Genomic DNA, 22,958 nt, shown 5'->3' on the forward strand with positions numbered 1-22,958 from the left:
ACATATATATGTGGTTTTAGTGAGTACGTAACTCTTGTTTGCTGGAGTTGTGCTCCGGACTCTGAGAAAAGAAGGACAGGATGTTTGGGTATTCTGATATATACAGGATTCAAGGTAGTTTTCATTAGTTGCTTATTGCTTTGTCTTTATTCTTGGAATTTAATATTAATCGTATAGTTAATCAGGAATCTTTTTTAATTTAGAGAAGTACATATTTTGACTTACGGCACATGTTATAATTAATAGGAGTAACTCAGTAAAAAGCTTTATCATATGTTATAGATGGAACTTTGAATGTTGTTTTCTAAGAATTATGATCTTGCCTGTATGTATATTGAACACAGATTATTGAAGTTTTAAGGTGGGTTTTATCTTCAGACAAGATGAAATTGTTTTATCGTCAGTAGATAAAATTGTCACAGTTTTCTTTAACAAGTTTTACAGCTGCAGTTTGCAAGAAGGTAAGCTAGCTACCTGTTTTCTTAGTGTATTTGGGGTAGACACTTATCGGACTAAATTTTTACACAGATTCAACAAAGTGCCACATAGAATTGACCCATTATGTAGACTGGTTCTTTGATGCTCATAATAAAAGAAGATTCACATTTTCCTTACTGTTAAATTGTCGAAATGAATTTCTTACCGAGGTCTTAAATTACAGCCTAGTGTCTGATTTTTCAGTAAATTTTACTGATCTTGTGGCCACTGAGATGAAGTTTATTGCTATCAGTTATTGTTGTCTCTGTGAATTGGACAGTTTAATGTGGTTGTTTATCATGTATATTTTAATCAATTTAAAGTAGTCTTACTTAGAATTTAGTAATGTTTTATACTCTGATTACATTTATCAATTAGAAGAAGGCAAAATATGGTTATAAAATGACTCACACAGTTTGCCTATCATTGAACTGAAGTCAGTGGTGATGAACTCAGGATTGAAGAGCCAGATCACCTGGCAGATCATCCAAGCGTTCTTGTATTCTCCAGCAGATTGAGAGCCTATTGCGCTTGCTTCTCATATGGTTTCGGATGTACTTTTATTAGAAATAGACTCATGTCAGAAATAAAAAGTGATACATAAATCATTTTGGTACAAATAGAGAGAATGCATTTAAAAAGAGAGATTCTTTGTTTTTAGTTAGAAATAAAATCGAAACCAGTAGATGTATTTAATAATTCACTGTAGATACTTTTGCACAATAACGTTAGTGTGTTGTCCATTTTTAGAGAAAATATTACTCTGCATCACCAAGTGGAACAGATGCTTCAAAAAATTTCTCCTCTGCAGAAGTGTCAGGAAGAACTGGGATCTTTAAAAGCAGAGTTAGAAGAGAAAAAGGTACCTAAAGTAATTTTCCTGCAAAAGGCTGTCGTCAGTAAATTAAGATCTACTTATTTACTATAATTGGGACAAGGGGACATTTTATGTCTTAACAAAGGAAATAAATGATAGGCAAGACTCGAAGTGTATTGCTATACTTAGAGAACATTGAACTAGTTGATTGATGGCTTGGTCCTTACAGTAATTATTAGTAATTAATGTAATGCTGCATTAGTTGCTTATGCTTTTTGAGAGGTTCAGTAGAGGAACCATTTTAGCTATGAATTTTTGTGACTTTATGTGCCCTGCATTGCTTGCCTTTGCCATTTTTCTTGCTGTAAGTGTAAAGTAACATGCAAAAGTTCAAACTTAAATTACGGAAATTATGTTTTCCATTTCAAAACCCAGCCGCACTAAGTAAAACTATTTTAAATGCTATAAACTTATTTTTTAATATAAATTTTGTTTTACTGGAGCCTTAGAAGAGAATTCATGGCTTTTACAAATTAAAAAAAACTCTGAAGCCAGTGAAGTTAGGTGGTTAGCATTAGACAAGTCGTAGCGAAGCTGGAATGATTCCTGGCTCCTCGATCTGATAGTATTTGTGCCTCCCAGTCTTCAAATTGTTTCATTTTAGGATGCCATGCACCTCTCTGAGGTTTACATACTTTAACAGTGGTCAATTTTCCTATTTCTATAGAAAGTCTTTATTACATATTTAACTATGCGGTGAAAGTTAAACAGAAACAATCAAGATGTTGAATTTTGTCTACCTCTGACTACAAAGTAATGTCATCAGCCATACCTGAGAGGAAACATGAACATTGGAATCACAGCTGAATAATAAACCTAAATAGTCACTCTTTCACTGTGACGTTCAGAGAATTACTCAGTGTCTGGATCCTCCGATCCCTCATCTGTAAAAAGGGGTCATAAAGCCCGTCTCTCAGAGCTTTGGCGACTGAAGAGCTATACACATTATATTGTACTGTGTTATCAGGCTCTGTAAGTTTCTTTCCCATTCCGTAGTGCCCGTAGCATATACATATTGATTGGTGTTAACATATTTTCCCAAATTATCATTAAGTATAATGTTTTATTTTATATTTTTGCATAGTAGTAATAATAGCTTACATTTATTACCTCTAAAATTGCTTTAGGTTTTGTTGAATTTTAATTGGCTGCAACAAAAATATTAGCTATTCGATATTACGAAGATTTGGGGTTATTTTAAAATTAGTATATTTTAAATTTTATAGCTCTGTTTGATTAGACTGTTTATCATATTACCTCTGTTAAGGATCTGGTTATATCCGTTAAAATGTTCAATGAATTGTACTTTGGTTTCCTGCCTAATCATATGTATTCATTTGGTTAATTTCATACTATTAAGTGATAATAATTTAGCTTATCAGGGTCAAAATCCTTATCACTGGTGGTCAGTGACTTTCAAGTTGTTGATATATATATATATAGATATATATATATATATACACACACACACAGACACATTTCTTTTTTAGAGTTCTCTGAAGTTATATCAGGATACTCATCAGGAATATGCTCGTGTGAAAGAAGAATGCTTGAAAACTGATGCTCAGTAAGTAATTACTGTGGAAATAGTGTTGTCAATACTGAAAATGTGTAATGCTTAAATCAGTAGTGTTTCTCTTTTCCCCGTCTTTGGGTATGTTGACCATAATTAACCAGGTGATCTTGAACTAGTCTCACAACCTTGGTTTCCATATCTGTAAAATGGAAATTATACCTATGTTGAAGGATTAATAGGAGTAAATAAACCATCTTATGTTAAAGGCCTGCACAAAGAACTCCATAAAAGTTTTTATGTCTATATGCGTGCATGCTTGTTTGTCTGTATTTTGTATTCATAGAGAAAACATGATTACCGTCTCACTTCTTTGTACCATTCCTTTAATAGATATCATCTGGAATGGGTGTCTGTGTTCCATTAATGAAGGGGGCTCTTCCAAAGAAGTCAGTTGATTGTTTTGAAGTTGAATACTATATTCACGTTGTTTACAAAACTCCTGAGCTACACATACAGTAGCTTAATGTAGATGCGATGTCACAGTAATTCAGAGACTTTCTCGAAGGGTTTCCTACCTTCTCTGACTCAGAAATCTATCCTAAAACAAGTGCAGTTTTCTAGCCACTGCCTCCTGTAAAATGGTGGTATTGTCTACCTCTGCTCCTGTGCTCCATAACGTGCTCCTGAAAGTAACCTCACCTAGTCGGGTGCTGGACTGAGTCCAGGATGCCACCTGGACACATCAGCTTGGCTCAGAGATGAGCCACACAGGCATGATATGCCACAGAAATGCAGAGTTTTAAAAATCCATTTTACAGATATTACACAGTAAACAGCATACTATTCTTTCTGAAGTTTACCTTCAAAACAATTGCTGGTATTTTTAATGATTGATGTGTTATGCTTGTGACTAACATTTTCTTTATTATGTAAATCTCAATAATTTAAAAAATCATGTGTATCACAAATTGTAAAGTTACTTTTTTTTAACCATTTTAATTTATACAATTATATTATCAGGAAGAAGAAACTAGAAGCCAAGGTGAAGAAGCTGGAAGGTAATTGGTACTCTTGTCGTCCAGCTAATGGAAGTCATCGTCTTTGTATGAATGATTGGTAACTGTACAAGGCTGTGGTACTTGTTCAGGTAGTTGAGTCCTGGGTTTTGATGGTGCATCCCTGGATGAGTGCATTAAGGGTACCATTAGGAAGAAGGTTGAATACTGTACTTCTCTCAGTTACTGGATAGACATGGAGATGGAATGTGGCGTATCCTTGAAGTGTTCACTCAAAATAATAACAGCCCATACTTTTACTGTAAAAAGCAGCAATCAAGAAAAGGACTTAAATTTTGAAAGTTGAATCTCATGGGGCCCTCTCATTTTTTACTAATGAAATAAATGGTTAGTAGAAAAGGATACTACTTTTTTGTACTGAGAAACTTGATGTATTTGGATGGTTGTGACACACTCATGATGGAGAGATTTCTGTGAGATTCCCTACACTGGGAATTTCCGCTGTGTCCCTGCCCACTCCCCCACCCCGCCGGCACCCCGAGTTTGGTCAGGGCCTTCTGTCTACACTGAGCAGGCAGAGGGCCACACGAGGGTCTGCTCAGCCCTCCTGTGGCAGCTAAGAGCCCTTTCAGGAATTGAATCCGAGATCTTTTCTTCTGTTTTCTCCTCCTTCATTGGGTGGTTGTGACGTGGAAATAACATCAAGTAGAGACAAGTGTGACCTGCCAGCCCACCCCTGGTCCCTTCCTCCTTTCTCTCCGGCGCAGGCTGGGGCTGCCCTCGTAGCTGTGGGGCTCACGGGCCTGCTCTGTCCTCTGCTTCAGAGAACGGGGTTTTTTTTTTGTTTTTTTGTTTTTAATTGAAGTATAGTTGATTTACAATGTTGAGTTAATTTCTGCTGTACAGAGTGATTCAGTTATACACATATAAACATTCTTTTTTTTAATATTCTCTTCCATTATGGTTTACTACAGGATATTGAATAGAGTTTCCCTGTGCTAGACAGGAGGACCTTGTTGGTATCCATTCTGTATATGATAGTTTGCATCTGCTAACCCCAAACTCCCACTCCATCCTTCCCCCAGCCCCCATTGGCAACCGCAAGTCTGTCGGAGAACAGTTTATTTTCATTTCAAGTGTGAAGTGAGAATTTGAATAGAAGTTGCTGAATATATTTCCAGTCATTAACTTGCCTTAATTGAGCCCAGTTTTTCAGACTTAGGTTCTAAATATTTTGCTAACAAGTTTTCCTCTGATTTGGTTGTTGCACAAACATTGAGTGTGGCAGTAAGTACAACATCACTGTGTTCTTTCTCAGTATTACCTTCTCTCGCTAGTGTGTGGAGATGTGTCTATTTAAGGAAAATTTTTAAAGGGATCTAAAATGCCTGTGAGACTATATGAAGCTTTTGCAGCAAACTTCCTTTGAAGCGGAAGTGTATTTCCCATGTGACAAAAATATTTTTCTAGTAAGTGACAGGGCATAATAATCAGGTAAAGAAATACTCAAGTTTGTTAGAGGAATCAGGAGAGGATTGTTACTGTGGTGTTTATAGGATTTTACTTTTCACAGCAATTGTGTATGAACATATTCAGATAAAGTCAATACTGCTCAGGTTAATAGTATATTTGAACCATTCAGTGCTTCAGAACCAAAAACTCGAGTTAAGAATTTGCTCTAGATCCACAGGAGAGCTATAAAAATACCTTAAAAGTAGATCTATGTAAAGATATTGGGACTTAGGATGACTTGGCTTGATGCAAGGGAACTCCAGGCAGGAAGGAGTAAAAATATAGTAAACATTGAGAAGATTGTCCCTTCCCCCAAATGAAGAAAATGGTCTTAACTATTGCTTGATAAAATCACAGTTCTAAGTCTCTAAAACTTGAATGTTCCTGATTGTTGAAGAACAAGGGGACCACAGCCTCTCCCTCTAAAGATCTTGTACATTGGCTTGTTGCCTGACTAAAGGGTCGGGGTTGGCTTGTTTCAGGATTGGAAAGGAGTCTTAGGGCCTAGATGCCAATTCTTCAGTTTTGTAGATAATAGTTTAGACAAAAGTGTTCCTGCATTTATCCCTGATTCTGCTACAATACTGAAAGAACAGTAACTTTTTACAGAATTTGTTTCAAATTTTAAGAAACGAGCAAAGCTCTCAATAGGTTATTTTGAGAATTTCATTAATGGTAATTATAAATGTGGTAAATTACTTTTCTCTCTTATTTCACTGCACTGTTTAAATAAAGAGGCTGCTGTCAAGCAAACTCAAGACTTCAAGCAACTAAGGAATGAAAAGAAAATACTTGAAAAGGAATTTAGGAAGACACAGGTAATAGATAACAGCAGTGCCCACGCATGTTCAGATCTTCCCTGCGGGACTCCTTGGGTCCTCTGTAAGCCCCGTGGGTCCTCGTCATGAGGAGTCACACGTGAGGTCCCCAGCTGAGGGCAGTCAGCAGTGCCCCTGGGTCGCCCCCTCTTACATCCCGTCTAGAACTAGCACTCCTTTATCCACTGCAAACACTGCTCGTGTTTTGTTTTCACAGGAAAAGCTTGATGAATTTTCTAAACAGAAAAATGAAAAGGGTGAGTATTCAGTTAATGCTTACTTAAGAATTCTGTTTTGACACACAGTATTTTCTAACTGTTTCTTCCCTACATTTTAGAGTTGAGACATATTGGAACACAAATTTCAAGTGATTCTTATGGAAGCATCGATAAAAGTGAGTATATTACAAATTTAGTTTCAATCTCTTTGCATTTCTTTTAGTGGTTTGGGAGGTTGCTTGTTACTCTTACCTATAATTGTGGGAATTCCTGGGCTTGTACATGTTTTTTGTTAGAAGAAACCATCTCCTATTTCCTGTCTTCATTAGATCTGTGTATGTTATCACCTTGCTGTCTGATAGAATAATACAGTGAATGAAAGAGTCAAAAAGCAGTATTCCTTGGGAAAGAAAACTGGGAGAGCTATACTTTCCACACTTTTCAATAAATGAGTATAGTTTCCTCATTAGATTACAATTTATCAAGTTAATGTATTAGATTTCATAGGTGCCAAATATATAAAAATGGTTAAAGTCAGGCAGGGAAACTGTGGAGTCAAAGCCGTGGGGTGTATTGTTGGAAGACAGAAGGGTTTAGGGAAGGCCGGAAGTTACACAGAGGAGTGCGGTGGTGCTCACAGGACAGGGACGTCCCCAGCGCCCCCGGCACACTGAGCTTGCTCCCTCGTGGACGGGGAGGTGTAACGTGAGAAGTGGGGACGCTGGAGTTTCATGTCAGTCTTTCTACTTACTGTTTGACCCTCGGCCATTGACTTCCCTTCTTTGTGTTTTCATTCCTAGTTGTAAAAAAGAGATTATGAATTTCTTCTCTGCCTATCTTGTACTATTTTGGTAGAGATAAATTTTAAAAGGCAAATAAATAAATAATGGTATTTTCAAAGTAAATAATGGTATTTTCATGTCACTCATGTCTTCTCCAAGTGGAAATTATTAAAACCACTTACACTGTTTTGTGCAAGTATATAGTGTCTCTTCAGAAGTCTCCTTTACCTTTTTTCCTTCCTTTAATTTTTTTTTTTTTTTTTAATCCATAGATCAAGGCTTAAGACTAACAGTTGATACTTTGCAGTTGCCCAGGCCCTGAGTCTGTTTATCACTATCACTGATGCATAATTCCATGTGCTTTTGACTTTTCTTCCTCCTCTGAGGTGTGGAAAGTGAGACTTTGAGTAACAGGTGCTGCTGAGAGAAGCAGGACTCGGCAGCACTGGGCTTTCCCAGCTGACAGTCAGGTGTGGAGTTTAAGCATCTTTCTTGTAGGGTTCTGCTGTCCTCAGGCCTCACTATTTAAAACACAGCCGTCACCCCCTTCCGTAGTTGCTCTCTAGCCTTACATTCTCTTGTTCCTTCAAAGAACTAGTTACTTTCTCAAGTAAAATCTTTTTTTTTTTTTTTTAATCTGTCCTCACTGTGAGGGAAGGGATACTGTTTATTTTACTTTTTCCAAACAAGTAAATAAATGAAGTCTTTAGGAATCTGCTGATTATTCAGCTGTGGACCTTGATGGGTTTAATTCCTAATTCTTAAGTATATCTTTAACACTTTTCTTTGTTCATACCTGACTTCTGAAAAAACCTTACGAGTTAGGCAGAAAGAGCCACTGGGTCGGCTTCACTTTTGAGAAGACTGCCTGGGGGCTTTGTTTGTCTGCCTTCCTTTCAGATGCCAATAAAAATGGCAGAAGATTAAGAAGAAAAGAAAAGAATAGTTAAAAAGTGCTAGAAATTAATGAGGAAGGTGTAAAGCAGGTGGTGTCAGTTGGTGATGAAACCCCAAATTACAGAGAAAAACAGCAGCCCTCAAAAAGCAGGTTTTCACTGCAGAAGTCTGTGCTCCCCAAATCACAGGAGTGGGCATGGGAGAAGGAGCAGTGCATTAGCAATTTACCAGGTGACTGATTAAGGGGCGAAAAGCCTGCAGCCTTCTGGCTTCAGAAACTGTTCCTGGCAATAGTCCACAGGCTGTGGCCCGAAGTTTAGTTCTCTAAAGTGTTTGTTAGGACATGGGAAGACCCGGAGTGGGTGTGGATGTCAGAAAATTGGGTTAATTATGGCTGCTTTGAAGGATAGCCCCTCCTGTTCCCAGAAAATGAGATATTTGTATACGCCATGTAAGTCCTCACAACCATATTCACTCTGCTTCCTCCTTCTGAAGACAGGGTCCTGTAGGTTCATGAGATGAGGACCTGCATTTATTGCCAGAGGAATAGGACTAAAAATGGAGGCTGTAGAAATGTACTCTGGCTGTGAGAGACGTCACTGAGAAAAAGCAGTGACAGGAAAGAAAGGCACCGAGCTCAAGAGAAACTAGTCCCTGAGGAAACTGTGTTAAATCATGAACAAGAAGAAAATGATAACAATTGAAATAGTGTCTGTAGAGAACATCTAAGAACATATCCGTAGTCTGCTGATGTGAAATCTGAGTTGGGGTTCTCAAATATTAAAAACACGTTGTAGAAATAAACCCACTCGAAAGGCTGGATTGTTGAGTGGACAAATAGAAGATTGCTATAATGAACCAGGAGATTTAATTGTGGACATCTGTGAGAATGTGGTGTAAAAAGATAAGGAAATAAAAGGTATTAGGGAAAACCTAAGACTCTGGAGCATAGAGCCAGCCAGGTGTTGTAATAGTCATCTAGGACTTCTCAGAGGGGAGAACAGAGCTGTAAGGAGAGAATGTGATCAAGAAATTCTATAGAAAGAAACTTCCCAGAGCAGGACACTGATACAATATTTATATTAGAAAAGCCTCCCAGCTGTAGAGCATGATTTTTATGTATGATCTCCATCTCTGACTTGTTCAAAGGAAATACATTTAAAATAAAATGAAGCAGAAAGATTGAATATAGGAGGATGAATAAAGAAATTCCAAGCAAATGCTAAGTTGAAAGCAGTAACACAAGGCAAAGAAATAATTCACACCTAGAAATGAATTTACATGGATTAAAAGGAAATATTTAGATAGATTAAAGGTACAATTCATCAAGAAGATACTGCTCTTATGACCTTTGAGCATAAAACTGTGTCAAGTAAAATGCTTGGATATTCTAGGGGGAATAACCAAATCTGTTTTCATGGGAGACTTCAGTGTGTTTCTCAGAAATACAGAGTAAAAGCAAGAATTTAAACAGGAGATAGAATTGGAATCATAATTGCAAGATGGATGATTTACATACAACTCTTAAACCACAAACTTTGAATTCTTTAAAATACTTTTCAAACATATATAAAAGCTGACTATTTACTAGACAACGAAAAGCTACGATCTAATATGAGATATTAAGATACTGATATTTCATAGGATATTAATAAAAATCTCTCCTACCTCCGCCCTGAAAAACTGATAGCTGAACACACATAATAAATACAAACAAACCCCTCTTGGATAACAGAAAAAATAAAAACTGAAATACTAAACTGTTTTGGAAATAAACAAAAGCAGGGCAGTATTTATTAAAATCTTTGAGATATAGTCAATATAGTATTCAGTGAGTGGTTTGTGGTCTTAAGCGATTATGTTAGAAAGCAAGAATTACAGAAAATGAATGACTAAGAAGGTAGGAAAATACAGCAGAAACCTAAGGAAAATAGAAAGAAGGAATTGATGAAGATGGAGACATAAATTAATGAAATAGGAAACAAGGCATTTGATTTGGGACCATTAAAACTAATAACTGGATCTTTGCAATGCTCGTGAAACTGACAGCTCTTTGGCAAATCTGATCAAGGAAAGAAGAAACAAAAACCGAATCACACCAGGACTGAGAAAGCTATAAAAATACATTTGGAGAATTATTTTTAATTTACAAATTTATATTCAGATTTTATCATGTTCATAAAATGGACCATTTTGTAGGAAAACATACTCAAATTGACACAGACTAGGTGTTGCAATCCTGAACAGAAAAATAACCCAGAAGAAATTTTTAAAAATAGATAAATATCCAGCACCATGGAATATCTAGGTGGCTTGCAGGTGAGCAAGCCTGAAGTGGAAAACTGATGTCTTTATTATTGTTTGGTTTTAGAACTTAAATAATGTAGAATGCTTCCTGTTTCATTCTCTTAGACTAGCATAACCCTGTACCAAGATCAATTAAGAATAACATGCATACATATCTTCAAGACTCAGAACTCTGTTACTTAGGAATAAAGCTACAGAAGTACTAAATAAAATTTTAAGAACTCAAATCTATTAGTAATTTAGAATACGGACAAGTTATGACTTAAGGATTTATCTCAGGAATACCACAACAACTGGTTAAGAGGAAAGTGATAGGATCATCTCAATTCAGTACCCATTCCTCATTTAAAAAAGAAAATCGGTGAGGTAGTAACAGAAAAAAACATTCTGAACTTGAGAACAGTGAAGCCCTGAGAGCACAGTCACTTCGCTCCACCCCTTCCGTGTGTGCTGGAGACCCTAAGCCACGCAGCCACGCAGACACAAAGAGTCGGAGCTGTGGGTGCTAATAAGGAAGGGTCAGACTGTCCTCATTTTAAATGACGTGACTATCTATGTGGCAGAAGGAAAACAAGTGTAGCAGCTGGGGAAAGTGCTGCTATATACAGTGAACACGCACAATGGGCCATCATTAGCCTATCAAAACGGGTGGAATAAGAACAACCCGATCTCAGGTGGCAGCCGACCTGAGATGTCCGGGGAAAGACCTGAAAGCAGCATGCCTGCCTCCGTGAAGGACAACTAAACCATCTGAACACATGGATAAATGCTATGTTCCTGGATCGAAAGACTCAAGGCATAAAGATGTGCATTTTCCCCACATGTATTTATAAATATACGCTCTGAAACCAGATGGTGAAGGCTTATCGGAAAGAACAGCTGTTTGGAATAATAATTTAATTTTTGAAAAGGAAAATTCTGAGCCACATTCATGCCTGCACAGATATTAAAACATACTGATAAAACCATCGTGTTTAAAGAAGCGTGCTATTCACGTGGAAACTGACAAATCAGTGGAGTAGGAAAGTCCAGAAATACTGTATTCAGAGATGCCTGGATTTTGATAAAGGAGGCATTTTAAAGGATAAGGGGAAGGTGTGCAGTTCAGCTGAAGGAGGTTTTCACAACTAATGATGCCACAAGATCATTTTCTGCTTTGCTGGGAATGGATAGCTCTTTTATGTCAGACTGGAAGTAATGAGTGCGTGCTCAGCTGAAATAGGCCTAGCTCTGGTTAATAGCCTCCGTAAGCATAGAAAAGTAACTTTTTCTCTTTTTTTTTAAGGTTCCTTGTTTGCTGCTTTGGGTATACGTAATAAGCAGGGATCCTGGTCAGGTCATTTAAGCAAAGGGGATTACAGTATTTGGAAGCAGGCTTTTGGGTAGGTTAAATCACAATGTAGATAAACTACTTGATCATAGAATTTTGAAACTCAAAAATAGATGTACCTCACACACAGTGACAGTGGCTGATTTGGCTCAGGAGAGGTTGGAAATGTCCAGCTTTTCAAACTTCTCTGTTTTTGTGCCCCATTTGTCCTGGTCCTCTTACTATGGACTTCATTTTTTAGAGTGATGTAGTTTGCCAACTTAAATAGGGCTGACCTCTTCCAAAATTTGTGATTCCTTGTAGAAATTTTGGTTTAAAAGGTTGGTCTTTTTAGCCTCTCTAGAACTGGATTAAAGATTTCAGTATTTTCAATAAATGATTCAGTTTAAGAACTTCCAGTGAACTATAACAGAACTTAAGGGTGGACTGAAATTACCTAATACTTAATGCTATTTTCAGTTAAATTTTAACTAGTGTGGGTTGTCTTTTTATGCGTATTTGACACAAACTGTTCATGTTTATATTTTTATGAATATTTTTTGCTTTGGAACATTTTTGGGAATTTGTGTTCTTAATGTTAAATTGACTTTAAAACCATAGCATAATATTCTTAATGTTATATGACTTTCATTAGGCCTGTGTTTGTTATAGTTGCCCTTTGCTTTTCAACTTGAACCAGTGATTCTTAACCATTTTAGGAAATCAGACCCCTTTGAAAAATATTTATGAAAATTCCAAAGTTTTCACTTTCCTTATAGAAGCATATGCTTCTTTCTGTGTGTCTGCTCATGTGTGATTCTCTCTCCCTCTTCATGTTTATACACACACATTTTTGTCTCCTCCCATTTCCCCTTAAGGCCATTAAATTTTTTTCCAAGATCCATGAAGCCCCTAAGTTAATTACAGCATGGTCAACTCTGATGGCTTTTCCGATAACCTCATGGAACTGAGGGGATACTGTTCTTTGTTCTTTGTAGACTACATAGAGCCATAATCTCTTACATCGGTCATTATATCTATGCTTCCCCCCACCCCTGACCCCAGTCTCATATCACTCTCTGTAGAAAGTACATAGACCAAAGACTTATTTATACTGTGCCTTCATAACGGTGATAAAGGCCTTTAACAACAAGTAGATATGGTTTTTTGAGTCCTACCCCTGTTTGCACCCCACCTTCCAAAAAAAACCCGAGCTTGTATTCAGCCTATCAGTAGACCTTTGTATGAGTAGCTGACTGAACTGTGTGCAGTGATTGAATTTGGGGAAGATGTTTTAAGTTGCCTGGTTTTCTAATTCCCTAGTAAATCCCGGTTTTACAAGACTGTGTTTTGGCCTTGTGTAGAATGAGCCAAATGACATGACTTTAATACTTTACTTTCTTTCACAGGAAAAGTAAAACTACTTCTGAAGGAACTCTGGCTCTGTATAAACACAACACACAGACTGCCTGGTGAAAGCAGCAGATTTGTCCCAGGTGAGAGAGAAGCTTCCAGAAGTACATTTCATACATGCAGTAGAAATGTTTACTGTGGGCATTATATGCCTTCAGTTTTTAATATCTCCTGAATCTCACATTGAAAGAGTGAAATAAACTAGGATGGGTACTTAAAGTCATACAGAACTCCATTCCCTCCAGGGTGACTTCTAGTCTCAGTGAATGCATCTGGCTTTTTATTTTGTAATAGCACCTTTCGTCAGGGAGTATTCATGGAAACTGGAAGACACGTGGGGGGAGATGTATATGGCGGGTGTACGCGGAAGACCGAGTTTCACCATTTTCCCACTTTTGTCGCCTCCCATCCCAGGACCCCATGTTGCATTTAGCAGTCATTCTTCCTTTAATTGCCTGCAGTCTGACAGTTAACGGTCTTTCTTTGTCTCACATCTCTGACCCTTTTGGAGAATACGAATCATCTGGTAGAATGGGAATCTTTTGGTTTGTGGGATATTTTCTTGTCTGAGAGCGAAGCTGTGTATTTCTGGCAAGAGTCCCCCAGCGGTGTGCCAGGGGAGAGGGGGTGTGGGTCTGCATTGTCCCTGGGGACGTTAACCTTGATTGCTTGTTCCAGGTGGTGGTGGCCAGGTTCCTCCATGTACAATTTCTGTTGCTTCCTTATTCATTGATTATCTTGAGGAAAATGCTTTGACACTGCAAATATTCTGTTTCTCTCCAACTGTAGCCCACTGATTTTAGCATCTCTTGATGGATCTTGTCTGCTACAATTACTACTCTAATAGTGGTTTTTGTATTTCCCTCATTCCTCCTACGTGTATTAATTGGAATTCTTCAGTAAGGAAGAGCCGTCACTTTTCACCACTGACTTGTTTATTCACTATTTCTGTCAGTGTAGTCTCACAGATATTTATTTTATTCTGTGTGTTATAATACAGTACTTTCATTATCTTATTCAAATTGCTCCAGATTTGGTTATTGGGACCATCTTTAGTTTGGCTCCTGGGTCTTTTAGGCATGTCCCGTCCTGTTTTGAGTACTTCTTTACTTCTGGTACTGCGAGCTGTTTAAGGCTCAGCTTGTATTTTCCCCTCCCCAGCTCTGTTATCAAACACTGCTCCAAGGAGCCCTGAGGCCTTCTGCAAAATGTATTTTTACAGCTTTCAAATATGACAAATGGTTATTTCTAGTTATCTCCTAGGACACAATGTTTTTACTAACAATTAGCATTACTGCAGTATACCAAAATCCAAATCCAAAGAGAACCAGCGTTTTCTAGTAGTTTTCTTGTTGCGTTATAATGCAAAGTATTTACGTGACCTAGTCAGGTTCCTTAGCTAGAGTATTATACAAATATGGTCGTGGAGTAGCCTAATATAGGTTGATTTTAGACAGGGAAGATAGTGTTTCCTATCACCTTGTATGCAGAAGCCGTTTCTCCCCAGTCCTGCTGATTTCCCAAGAGAATGAGGGCATCGTCAAGGCCCGTTACCATGGCGGCGGATGGGCGCCTTGGCACGGACACCCTGCTGCTAATGGGACACGGGCATCTCACCATCCACCTGCCTGTCTTCTCGTTTGCTTGTTGTGAGGGAAGCATACTTCTGTGGAATATGTTCAAGTCTTACAGGATACTCTTTAGGAAGGGATTGGTTGCCTTTTAAAAATGTTTCTACTTGGATTTAATGCAAGCATTTTGAACTGTTAAAATAAGGCTTTTTTAAAAAGTTTTCTTTATATATATTTTTTCCCCACAGAAAAACCTGCCAAAGAAAACCCCAGATCCTTCGAGTCCAGGGAAGATGGTGTGCCCCCTCCAGCAGGGGGCAGCCCTCTCAGGACCTCGGCCGTGCAGACGTGCCTGGCAGAGCTGTCCATGGAGATAGAGGGCGACTTCTCTGCGTGTGACGACGCGGGGAGAGAGAGGCCGGGCAGAGCAGCTTGCCGTGACGATGGTGTCTCTCAAGAGGACCGGAATCCTGAGGCTGTAACGCAGGGGACTGAGGCTGACCGTGCTGACTTTTCTGATCGCGATCATTCTTTTGATGAAGATCTTCAGGCTGCCGTCGACTTCTTCAAGCTCCTGCCGCCTCTTCTGTCCCCGGTGCCCTCACCCCCTCTGCTGTCCACCCCACACCTGGGTGCATTTCCGTCCTCACTCTCACCTGTAAGTTGACACTTCGCATTACCTGGTGGCCACATTGTCCATCCTGCTACGGGAGCTCAGACCAGGTCGTGTCAGGGAGGAACGTGAGGATTTAACAAGGCGGGCCGGTGCCCTTGGGTCCACGTGCACATACGGCTTTTTTCATTTTGTACTAGGGGTGCATTTTTATTGTTTTCATCTACAGTGTACTGTAGGCCTCCTGTGTCTTAATTGCTTACTCTTATCTTTAGTGCCTGACTCATAACAGATATGGAATGAATGAATTAAACAAGTGTTTATAGACGTGGAGTTTTTCAGAGATGGGAAGTCCATGTATAGAGCATGCAGGTCAGTTAGGTTGCTGAATTCCCCACCTTCATGCAATGAATTCACCATCTTTTTGTGTGTTTGCAGAATGGTTTATTGTAATTTCTTAGGAAGTTAGTCTTGACAGAGCAGATTTGTATGCTTTTTGGCTTAAGGAACAGATAAATGACTCCTTGAGTCACATCCTTCATTCGGGAAACCATAATGCACGTCTGTTACGTTCTGGAGCTGGTGCTAGACATTGGGAAGGCTGAGGTGACATGGGCCGGGGTCACCCCGGTGGGGTCTTGTGAGGCGGTCGCCCCCATAACGGGGCCGTGGTGGAGTCCACGCTGCTGGGAAGCATGCTGCCAGAGGGGCCTGGACACGGAGCTCACGCTGGAAGGAGGCCGGGCGGAGGGCGGCGGGAGCGTCTCCAGCGAGCGGGCGTCCCGGCCCAGCGTGTGGAGGGTGCGTTGTGTCGGGTGGAGGAGCTCTTTACACAGAGGTGTAGGACTCGGGGCGAACCTGACTCTGGGGAGCAGTCACCCAGACCGGGTCCCCGGGTCCATGTGTGTCCTAAGGACTCTCCATTGTATCCTGAAGGCAAAGGGAAGTCCCCGGTGGATCCAAAGAAGTGGAGCTAATGGTCCAGTTCCACTTGAAGGTTTTCGTTTAGTCACAGTATGAATGGGGAGGGGGAGGGGAGAGTCGGGAAGGAGGCAGGACTGTAGCCGGGAAGTCATTGAATCAGCAGTTTCCTCAGTTCTTGACCGCTGAACAGTAGTAGCATTTGAGTCAACCGGTTTGGAAAAGGTCCCGAGGTTGAGCGAGCAGCACGTCTCGAGAGATTTGCGGTGCGGTTGTTAGGCGAGTAGGGGTCGAGGATGCTGGAAGCAACAGAGAAGAAGAACCTCTGGGCGGGGAGGTAATGTCAGGCCTGTTAAGTGCCAGGTGTGCGCGGGACTTCCAGGTGCGGCGTGTGCGAGGTGCACCCCCGTCCATGGGCGTGGCGCTCAGCCAGCCTGGGTGGACGCAGGTGCCGGGGTGCCTCAGCCTGGGGGCCAGCAGAGGCCCGGGGCTGCGTGCTGCCATCCAGCCGGAAGGCGTGTGTAGAAGAGGGTCGGGTCCCGACAGTCCTGGGGAGCTGTCAGTGCCGACGCGGCCAAACAGAAGAGGAGGAGAGAGGTTGAAAGTGGTCAGGACAGCGGAGGAAAACCAGGGGGTGATGGCGCCCTAGCATCCGAGGGAGGACAGGATTTCTCCAGTGGGAGCAAAAGCTCATGTCAACGGTGGGGCCCTTCGTCAGTCCCTGGGCCTCGCAGGCCGGGGGCACGGCTGGCTGAACCGGCTCTCCTGGGGGCCGCGTCGTAGCTGCGGGTCGCTCAAGACGGGAGGGGCTGGTGGGGAGTCACGGGGGGCTTCCGGAGCAGACCCGGAGTCAGGGGCCGTGGAGGAGGCAGAGGTGTCAGGGTGCAGCACAGGCATGAGGTGTGGCCAGAGGGGTCTGCAGGGTGACACCCAGAGCGATGGCCGGGCTGGCGCTGGGGCGAGCTGCACTGGGCCAGAGCCCGCGGCTCGCCGGGGAAGGCAGGCGGGGCTGGGCAGCTAGAGGCGGAAGCCTTTTGGGCCAGAACATGGGGACGTCAGAGTTGAGAGGAGGCCTGCTTCGAAGTTAGGAGAACAGACGTAACCCTAGGCTGCATGTGGAGTAGAACTGGGAAGCTTCTCCGTTTGGGGAGAAGCAGTGTGAGTGCAGGAAACGCTGGGGAGAGGCGGCTTCTCTAAGGAAAGAAGGTGAAGCAGTGCTGTGCTCGTTGAGACCTACCCATCCATTGATAGAGTCCAGAGAGTGGACTACCCTTTGCTCAGATTCTTCAGGAAGCACACACTTTTTTAATGCGTTTAGTTGGTAGCTGCGTTTGGTTGACTGCAGTAGTATTTTACTAACTAATTAATATAATTCATTTATATTTAAGGAAATCTACTTCGGAGAGTGTACGGATTCCAGTGATCATGACTCGGCCCAACATAGAAATTCGGAGCCTGTTTCAGAAGATGATACACCTGAATCGCTGGACTGTTTTAGCTCATCCGGAAAAAGTAAAGGAACTGGAACATGGGAGGAAAAGCTCCAACCACACGAAGCCACCCAAGCTCTAAATACATTGGAAGTCAGTGAGGTGACAGCGGTTGGGTTTGGGACATTTACAGCAAACCTGAGAGAACCTGCAGCCGCGTTCCCCTCTGCTCATGAGAAACACTGGACGGTGTCATCTGAGTCCGTGAGCGAGGGAGGAAAAGGTGTTTTGGATGAGGCAGGAAGACAAAGAGAGGTTCGGGAGATGGATGGGTCAGTGCAGACGGAGAAGACACGTCCTAAAGCCACGGGCAGCGAGCGTGTTGAGACGCTGTCGAGCAGCCTGCCTCTAGAGGAGGGCACGGCGCTCGGGACGTCAGCCTCGTGTCAGCCTCCCCTGGGCCCGTGGCCATCGAATGAGCCCAGCGCACCTGAAGGAAAAACCCCAGTGTCCGGAGTGATAGGATCACCCAAATCGGAGGTGACCAAGCGGACACTGACTGATGGGGTCCCTTCGGCATCAGGTCGCCTGTCCACTTCTGGTCGTTTTCAGGGACTGTCTGGAGAGTTGGAGAAGGAAAGAGAAGCGATGCCAGGGTTCGTTTCGGGAGACCCCTCTGCCCCAGGAGCAGCAGGGGCCGTGCTGGCTGCCGCGGCGCTCGGTCTGGGGGAGGAGTCATCGTCCCCCGTGGCCTCGGGAGCCTCGTCTCTCTGCGGCCACCCCCGCTCTCCCCCTGGGCTGGAGGAGGACGCTGAAACATCTCTTCCTACTGAAGCAGGCCCTCTCGAACTGCGTCGTTTGGAACAGGCTGCCATGTTCACCATGACAGATGTGCATTCTGAGCCCCCGGAGTGTCCCATAGGAGAAGGCCACCTGGAGAACAGCTTACGCGCTCTGAGCCCAGTGTCGGAGGCGTCTGATTCTAACGGTCAGAGGGGCAGCGAGGTGGGGTGTACGACCCTTGTGAAGGGCATGAACGATATCTGCTCACTCCTGCAGTCAGGATTCTCGGGAGCCGCCAGAGGCGGGCCGGGTGAAAGGCCAGGTCCGAGGGTCGAGCTCACGCCGAGTCGGTCAGATTTCACATCGTCGGCAGGGCCTCAGTCTGGCTTGATCAGGAGTGGCTTTGGCTTTGGTAAAAGCACTTCGTGGCACCACAGTGATCTGTTACGGCGAAGTGGTGAAGAAAGGCTGGGACCTCAACCTGAACGTGAACAAGAGGCGGCGGCGTCCTCAGAAAGCAGAGGCTCAGCGTCCACGCCTGAATGTGCTGGAGAGGATAACAGTCCTGCGGGGTTCAGGGCGCCTGCATCCTTGTTGCCTAACCAGGTGTCAGTTATCACCAAGCAGGCACGGCCCGAAACCATGCAGGGCGCACGATGGGAGCCCTCGAGACTGGCTAGGAGGGAGCCCCCCTTAGTGACAGACGTTGATAATGGGGCTGGTCGGACGCCCTCTGGAGCAAGATGTGGGGAGAGCGCGCACACAGCACCGAGAAGCAGGGGGGCGGCTGCTACAGAGAGCGCTGCCCCGCGAGTTTCCTCCCCCTGGAGAAAATCAGACTTTGATTCTCCAGGGGGTTCTTTACCAGTAGAAAGTTCCTGTTATCCCACAGATAGTACATTATCTTTCTCTTCTGGCGACATCCTGGTCCCAAACCAAGACGTCGTGATGGAAGCCGCAGTGCAGGAAGAGGTGCAGAAGCAGAGCCCGTGTCTTCCTGCCACAGATGTGGACACGTCCAGGCTGCATGTGGATAAACGTCCAGCCACGGAGGTGACGCCGTCAAGAGGTTTTCCTGCTGGAGACACCGTCGGAGCCTCTGGGGAGGCCCTGGCCGTGACACGGGACCCGTCTGTTGTAGAGCACGGCCCAAAGGAGCATCTGCAACTGCCTTCTCACACTCCTGGGGGGGCTTCTCCTGCAGCCCTAGACACCGCAGAGACCGCTCTTTCACCAGCGTTCGGCAGCAAAGGTGAGGAGAAGCGTGCTGTGCCGCAGAGTAGCCTCCCTGGCGCCCTGCACTGCTACACGGGCATCCGCGAGGCAGGCGGAGGTGACACCGAGGTAGAAGAGAGCGAGGCGCCGAGCTGCAGCGAGGGAGAGAACGACCCCGAGGCCGGGCTGGAGGACGGCCAGCAGAGCGCGGTCGGGGCCTCCGGCAGGGGCCTGGGGGCCGCCGGCGCCGGCGTGGCCGAGACCAGGCCTTCCGTGGAGGTGGGGCGCCTGGCCGCGGCTCTGCGGGACTGCACCCTCGGTGCGCTCTCCGAGACAGCCGGGCTTTCCGCGTCCGAGGTCGTGATGTTTCTTGAAAGTTGTCAGTTAGGAGGGTATAGTTCGGGGGACTCTGTTTCAGAATGTTCTAGCAAAGGAACCCTAAATGAAGGGATGAACAGGGAATTAAAGCAAAGGGAACCCTCAGGAGAAAAGTACAGAAAGCACGTGTGTGAAGAGGAGGCACTAGAAGCCTCTGAGGGGTGCACCGGCTCCTCGGAGGACGACGACTGCCCTTCAAGGGGCACAAGGCAGCTGGCCCAGCGTTCCTTGGAGACGCTGCCCGGGGCGCTCACCAGGGTCCGCCAGGAGCTGCAGGCCGACCGCGAGGACGCGGGTGGGCAGGATGCACCTGACGGCGTGACAGCAGAGCATGAGGAAGAGCAAGTGCTGCCTCGGGAAACAGCCGGCTCCTCTACGCCCCTGACGCCGGCTGGCTCGGGCGCTCGGGGCGGTTCTCCCACTGGTGGTGGGCCTGACCATGAAAACACGCACAGCAGGTCTGGGGGTAACTTGGATGCGACCAGGCCAGTGGATGGTAAGGAAGGGGTCTCGTCAGAACCCCCGGAGCCCTCGCCACTGTGCGCTGCCCCGGGAGTGGGGCCGGGGGACATGGCGTTTCAGTGTCAGATCTCTACAGTGACCTCCGAGGTTATAAATGTGCTGATAAATAACGATCAGAATCTAGTCATTGAGAAAGGGGACAACTGGACCATCATCAACGGGGTAACACTCATGCCAGATGTGGACCAGGTTATCCTGTGTGACGCTCCTGAAGACGCCCCCGTTTCCCCGGACCCAGAAGGGCTGGCAGCTGGCTTCATTCCCGTTCCTTCCGAGGAGAAGTCCCCAGAGACCGGTCGCCCTGGCCTTCCTTCTCAGGAGCCCCAGTGTGGCAGTAGTGTGGCCGGAACCCAGGGCGATATCTCAAGCAGCGGTCAGAGTGCTAACTTTGATAAAAGTCGTTTGCGGAATAGACCCGTTAAACCCAGCGTGAGGATTAGCGCTGAGATATATGATCAAAACTTTGAGACGCAGACTGTGCCTTCGGATCACACTTACTGTAATTCGAAGCTAGAGCCGCTGAGCAAAAATAAGAGTCGAGCAAAGATTTCAAACAGAGATCAAACACACAAACCGGTAAAGACGTTAGCGTCGAGCAGAGTGGAGACGACTCAGAGTGAAGTTTCTCCGTCATTTTCCGGAGAAAGAGGGAACGGAAAAACTCAGAGGAGTCAAACGCAGACCATCCTAGCCAGCGCCGACACGTCCACTCCTGCGGACTACTGTGCGGACACGCTGAGTAAGATCCGGCAGGAGGTGGGCCCCCCCCTGCCCCCGCTGCTGGCTCCTCTCATAGCCACGCCTCCAAGGACTTCACAGCCACCCTCTCCGCCGACATCGAGTTCCAGCCCCTCCTCACCCGTCTCTCCCCACGGCCCGATCTCTCCGCCGTGTGAGATCCCGGTGTCTCCTGTGGTGTCTCCTGTGGTGTCCCCCTTGCTGGAGGAGCCGGGGCACTCCTCTCCTCCACACGCGTCCCCATCCCCGTCCACCGCCCCGGCCAGTGACAGGGTCTTGTCATCGCCTTTGCAGTTTTGTGCTGCGACCCCAAAGCACGCCGTCCCCGTGCCCGGCCGCCTGCCCCCGTTCGCCTCTGCCCATCCGGCGGTGGCAGCGCCCCAGGAGAATTCCGTGAAGATCCTGGACACCATGTACCCAGAGCTGTCTGCCAGGGCCCGCACCCTCAGCATCCTCAAAGGGAACATCCAGCTCACGCGAGGCCCGCCGGCCGACCCCAAGAACCTGCCGGGGCCCGCCAGCGCCATCAGGGGCTTCAAAGCCATCACTTCAAGCTCAACCGCCTTTGTGAAAGCAGGGGGTAGCTCTGGTGGTGACTGTAAGCGGGACAAGTCGAGAGATCTGGGGCCTCCGCAGGATTCGGGCGGGAAAAGGGCACCGTCAGCGGGTACACCGAGGAGTGCTAAGAGGTTGCGCCTGGACAGTGGGTCCCCGGAGCCAGAGCCGCCCTCGGAGGGCATCAGCCGGAGCCCCCAACGGAACCCCTCCCAGGCTGCAGCCGTGAGGGCAGAGGAGGAGGGGCGGCGTCTTCTGGCCGTCGGTGCAGTCTCACAGTCACCCCTGAGCCCCAAGGAGACCGTGGAGTCCTACGACGGCGCCGTAGCGGAGGCCCTGAAGAAGATCGCGGAGTCGTCCTTTGACCTGTTACCTGTCATTCGTAGTCATGTGTATGTGGGAAACATCTCCAAAAAGCCTGTGATGAGAGACCAAGAGAAAGAAGTTGTTTATGAATTTAGCACAACAAAAAAGGTATGTGGCTCCTTTGCTCTGGGGGCGTTAGGAATCGCATGTCCTCAGACACAGGCCGTCTCCTGTCAGCAAAAGGGGAGCTGGCCCTGAACAGAAGTTTATTCTCAGAGATGGGCAGTCACCCGTGTAAACGTTAGGACCTATACTTTATTTCTAGCCAGCATTTTATACATTTGAGAAGTGATAAGGCGTTGGAGGTTTGATAATTTGTATTCACCAAATACCTTAAAATTTTAAAGGAAAAAAAAAAAAGTCCTGTCAGGACTTAAATTGCGTATTTCCCATTGATTCTGGCATGCTTAAAAGCTCGAAATGATTTGCTTCAAAGCATCAAATTGCTGTGTAATAGAGCCTTTCTTTTCTGTGAATGGTATTATATACACACTTGAGAATTTTGAGAGTCAGAAAGGTAGTGTGTGGGTTTCGCACCCTCCCCCGCTTGATGTAGGTCAGAAATCAAACAGGAACAGATGCTTAGTTTCGGGAAGGGGGCTGGGGGAGGATTATGCAGATTTACCTACATGGTTTATTAGGACTTTCCTCGGTTTTTTTTTTCTACATATTTATGTTGATACTGGGTGGATGATTTCCAGTGTCCCATGGATTATGCTTTATC

At 44.7% G+C, this 22,958-nt stretch overlaps 1 protein-coding gene across 3 annotated transcripts in view; it reads left to right on the forward strand.

Annotated features, from left to right (window-relative positions):
* Window positions 1-22,958, forward strand: part of ICE1 (interactor of little elongation complex ELL subunit 1) — a 57,828-nt gene that overhangs the window by 15,653 nt on the left and 19,217 nt on the right. For all 3 annotated transcript variants that reach the window (XM_059916073.1, XM_059916075.1, XM_059916076.1), the window contains exons 4-13: window positions 443-461; window positions 1,228-1,339; window positions 2,845-2,921; window positions 3,891-3,928; window positions 6,134-6,216; window positions 6,434-6,473; window positions 6,554-6,610; window positions 13,139-13,225; window positions 14,962-15,371; window positions 17,636-22,342. In XM_059916073.1, coding sequence (XP_059772056.1) covers window positions 443-461; window positions 1,228-1,339; window positions 2,845-2,921; window positions 3,891-3,928; window positions 6,134-6,216; window positions 6,434-6,473; window positions 6,554-6,610; window positions 13,139-13,225; window positions 14,962-15,371; window positions 17,636-22,342 — 5,630 coding nt within the window. The remainder of the gene's footprint in view (window positions 1-442; window positions 462-1,227; window positions 1,340-2,844; window positions 2,922-3,890; window positions 3,929-6,133; window positions 6,217-6,433; window positions 6,474-6,553; window positions 6,611-13,138; window positions 13,226-14,961; window positions 15,372-17,635; window positions 22,343-22,958) is intronic.

Source organism: Balaenoptera ricei, chromosome 3 (assembly GCF_028023285.1).
Source record: "Balaenoptera ricei isolate mBalRic1 chromosome 3, mBalRic1.hap2, whole genome shotgun sequence".
NCBI classification, from domain to species: Eukaryota; Metazoa; Chordata; class Mammalia; order Artiodactyla; family Balaenopteridae; genus Balaenoptera; species Balaenoptera ricei.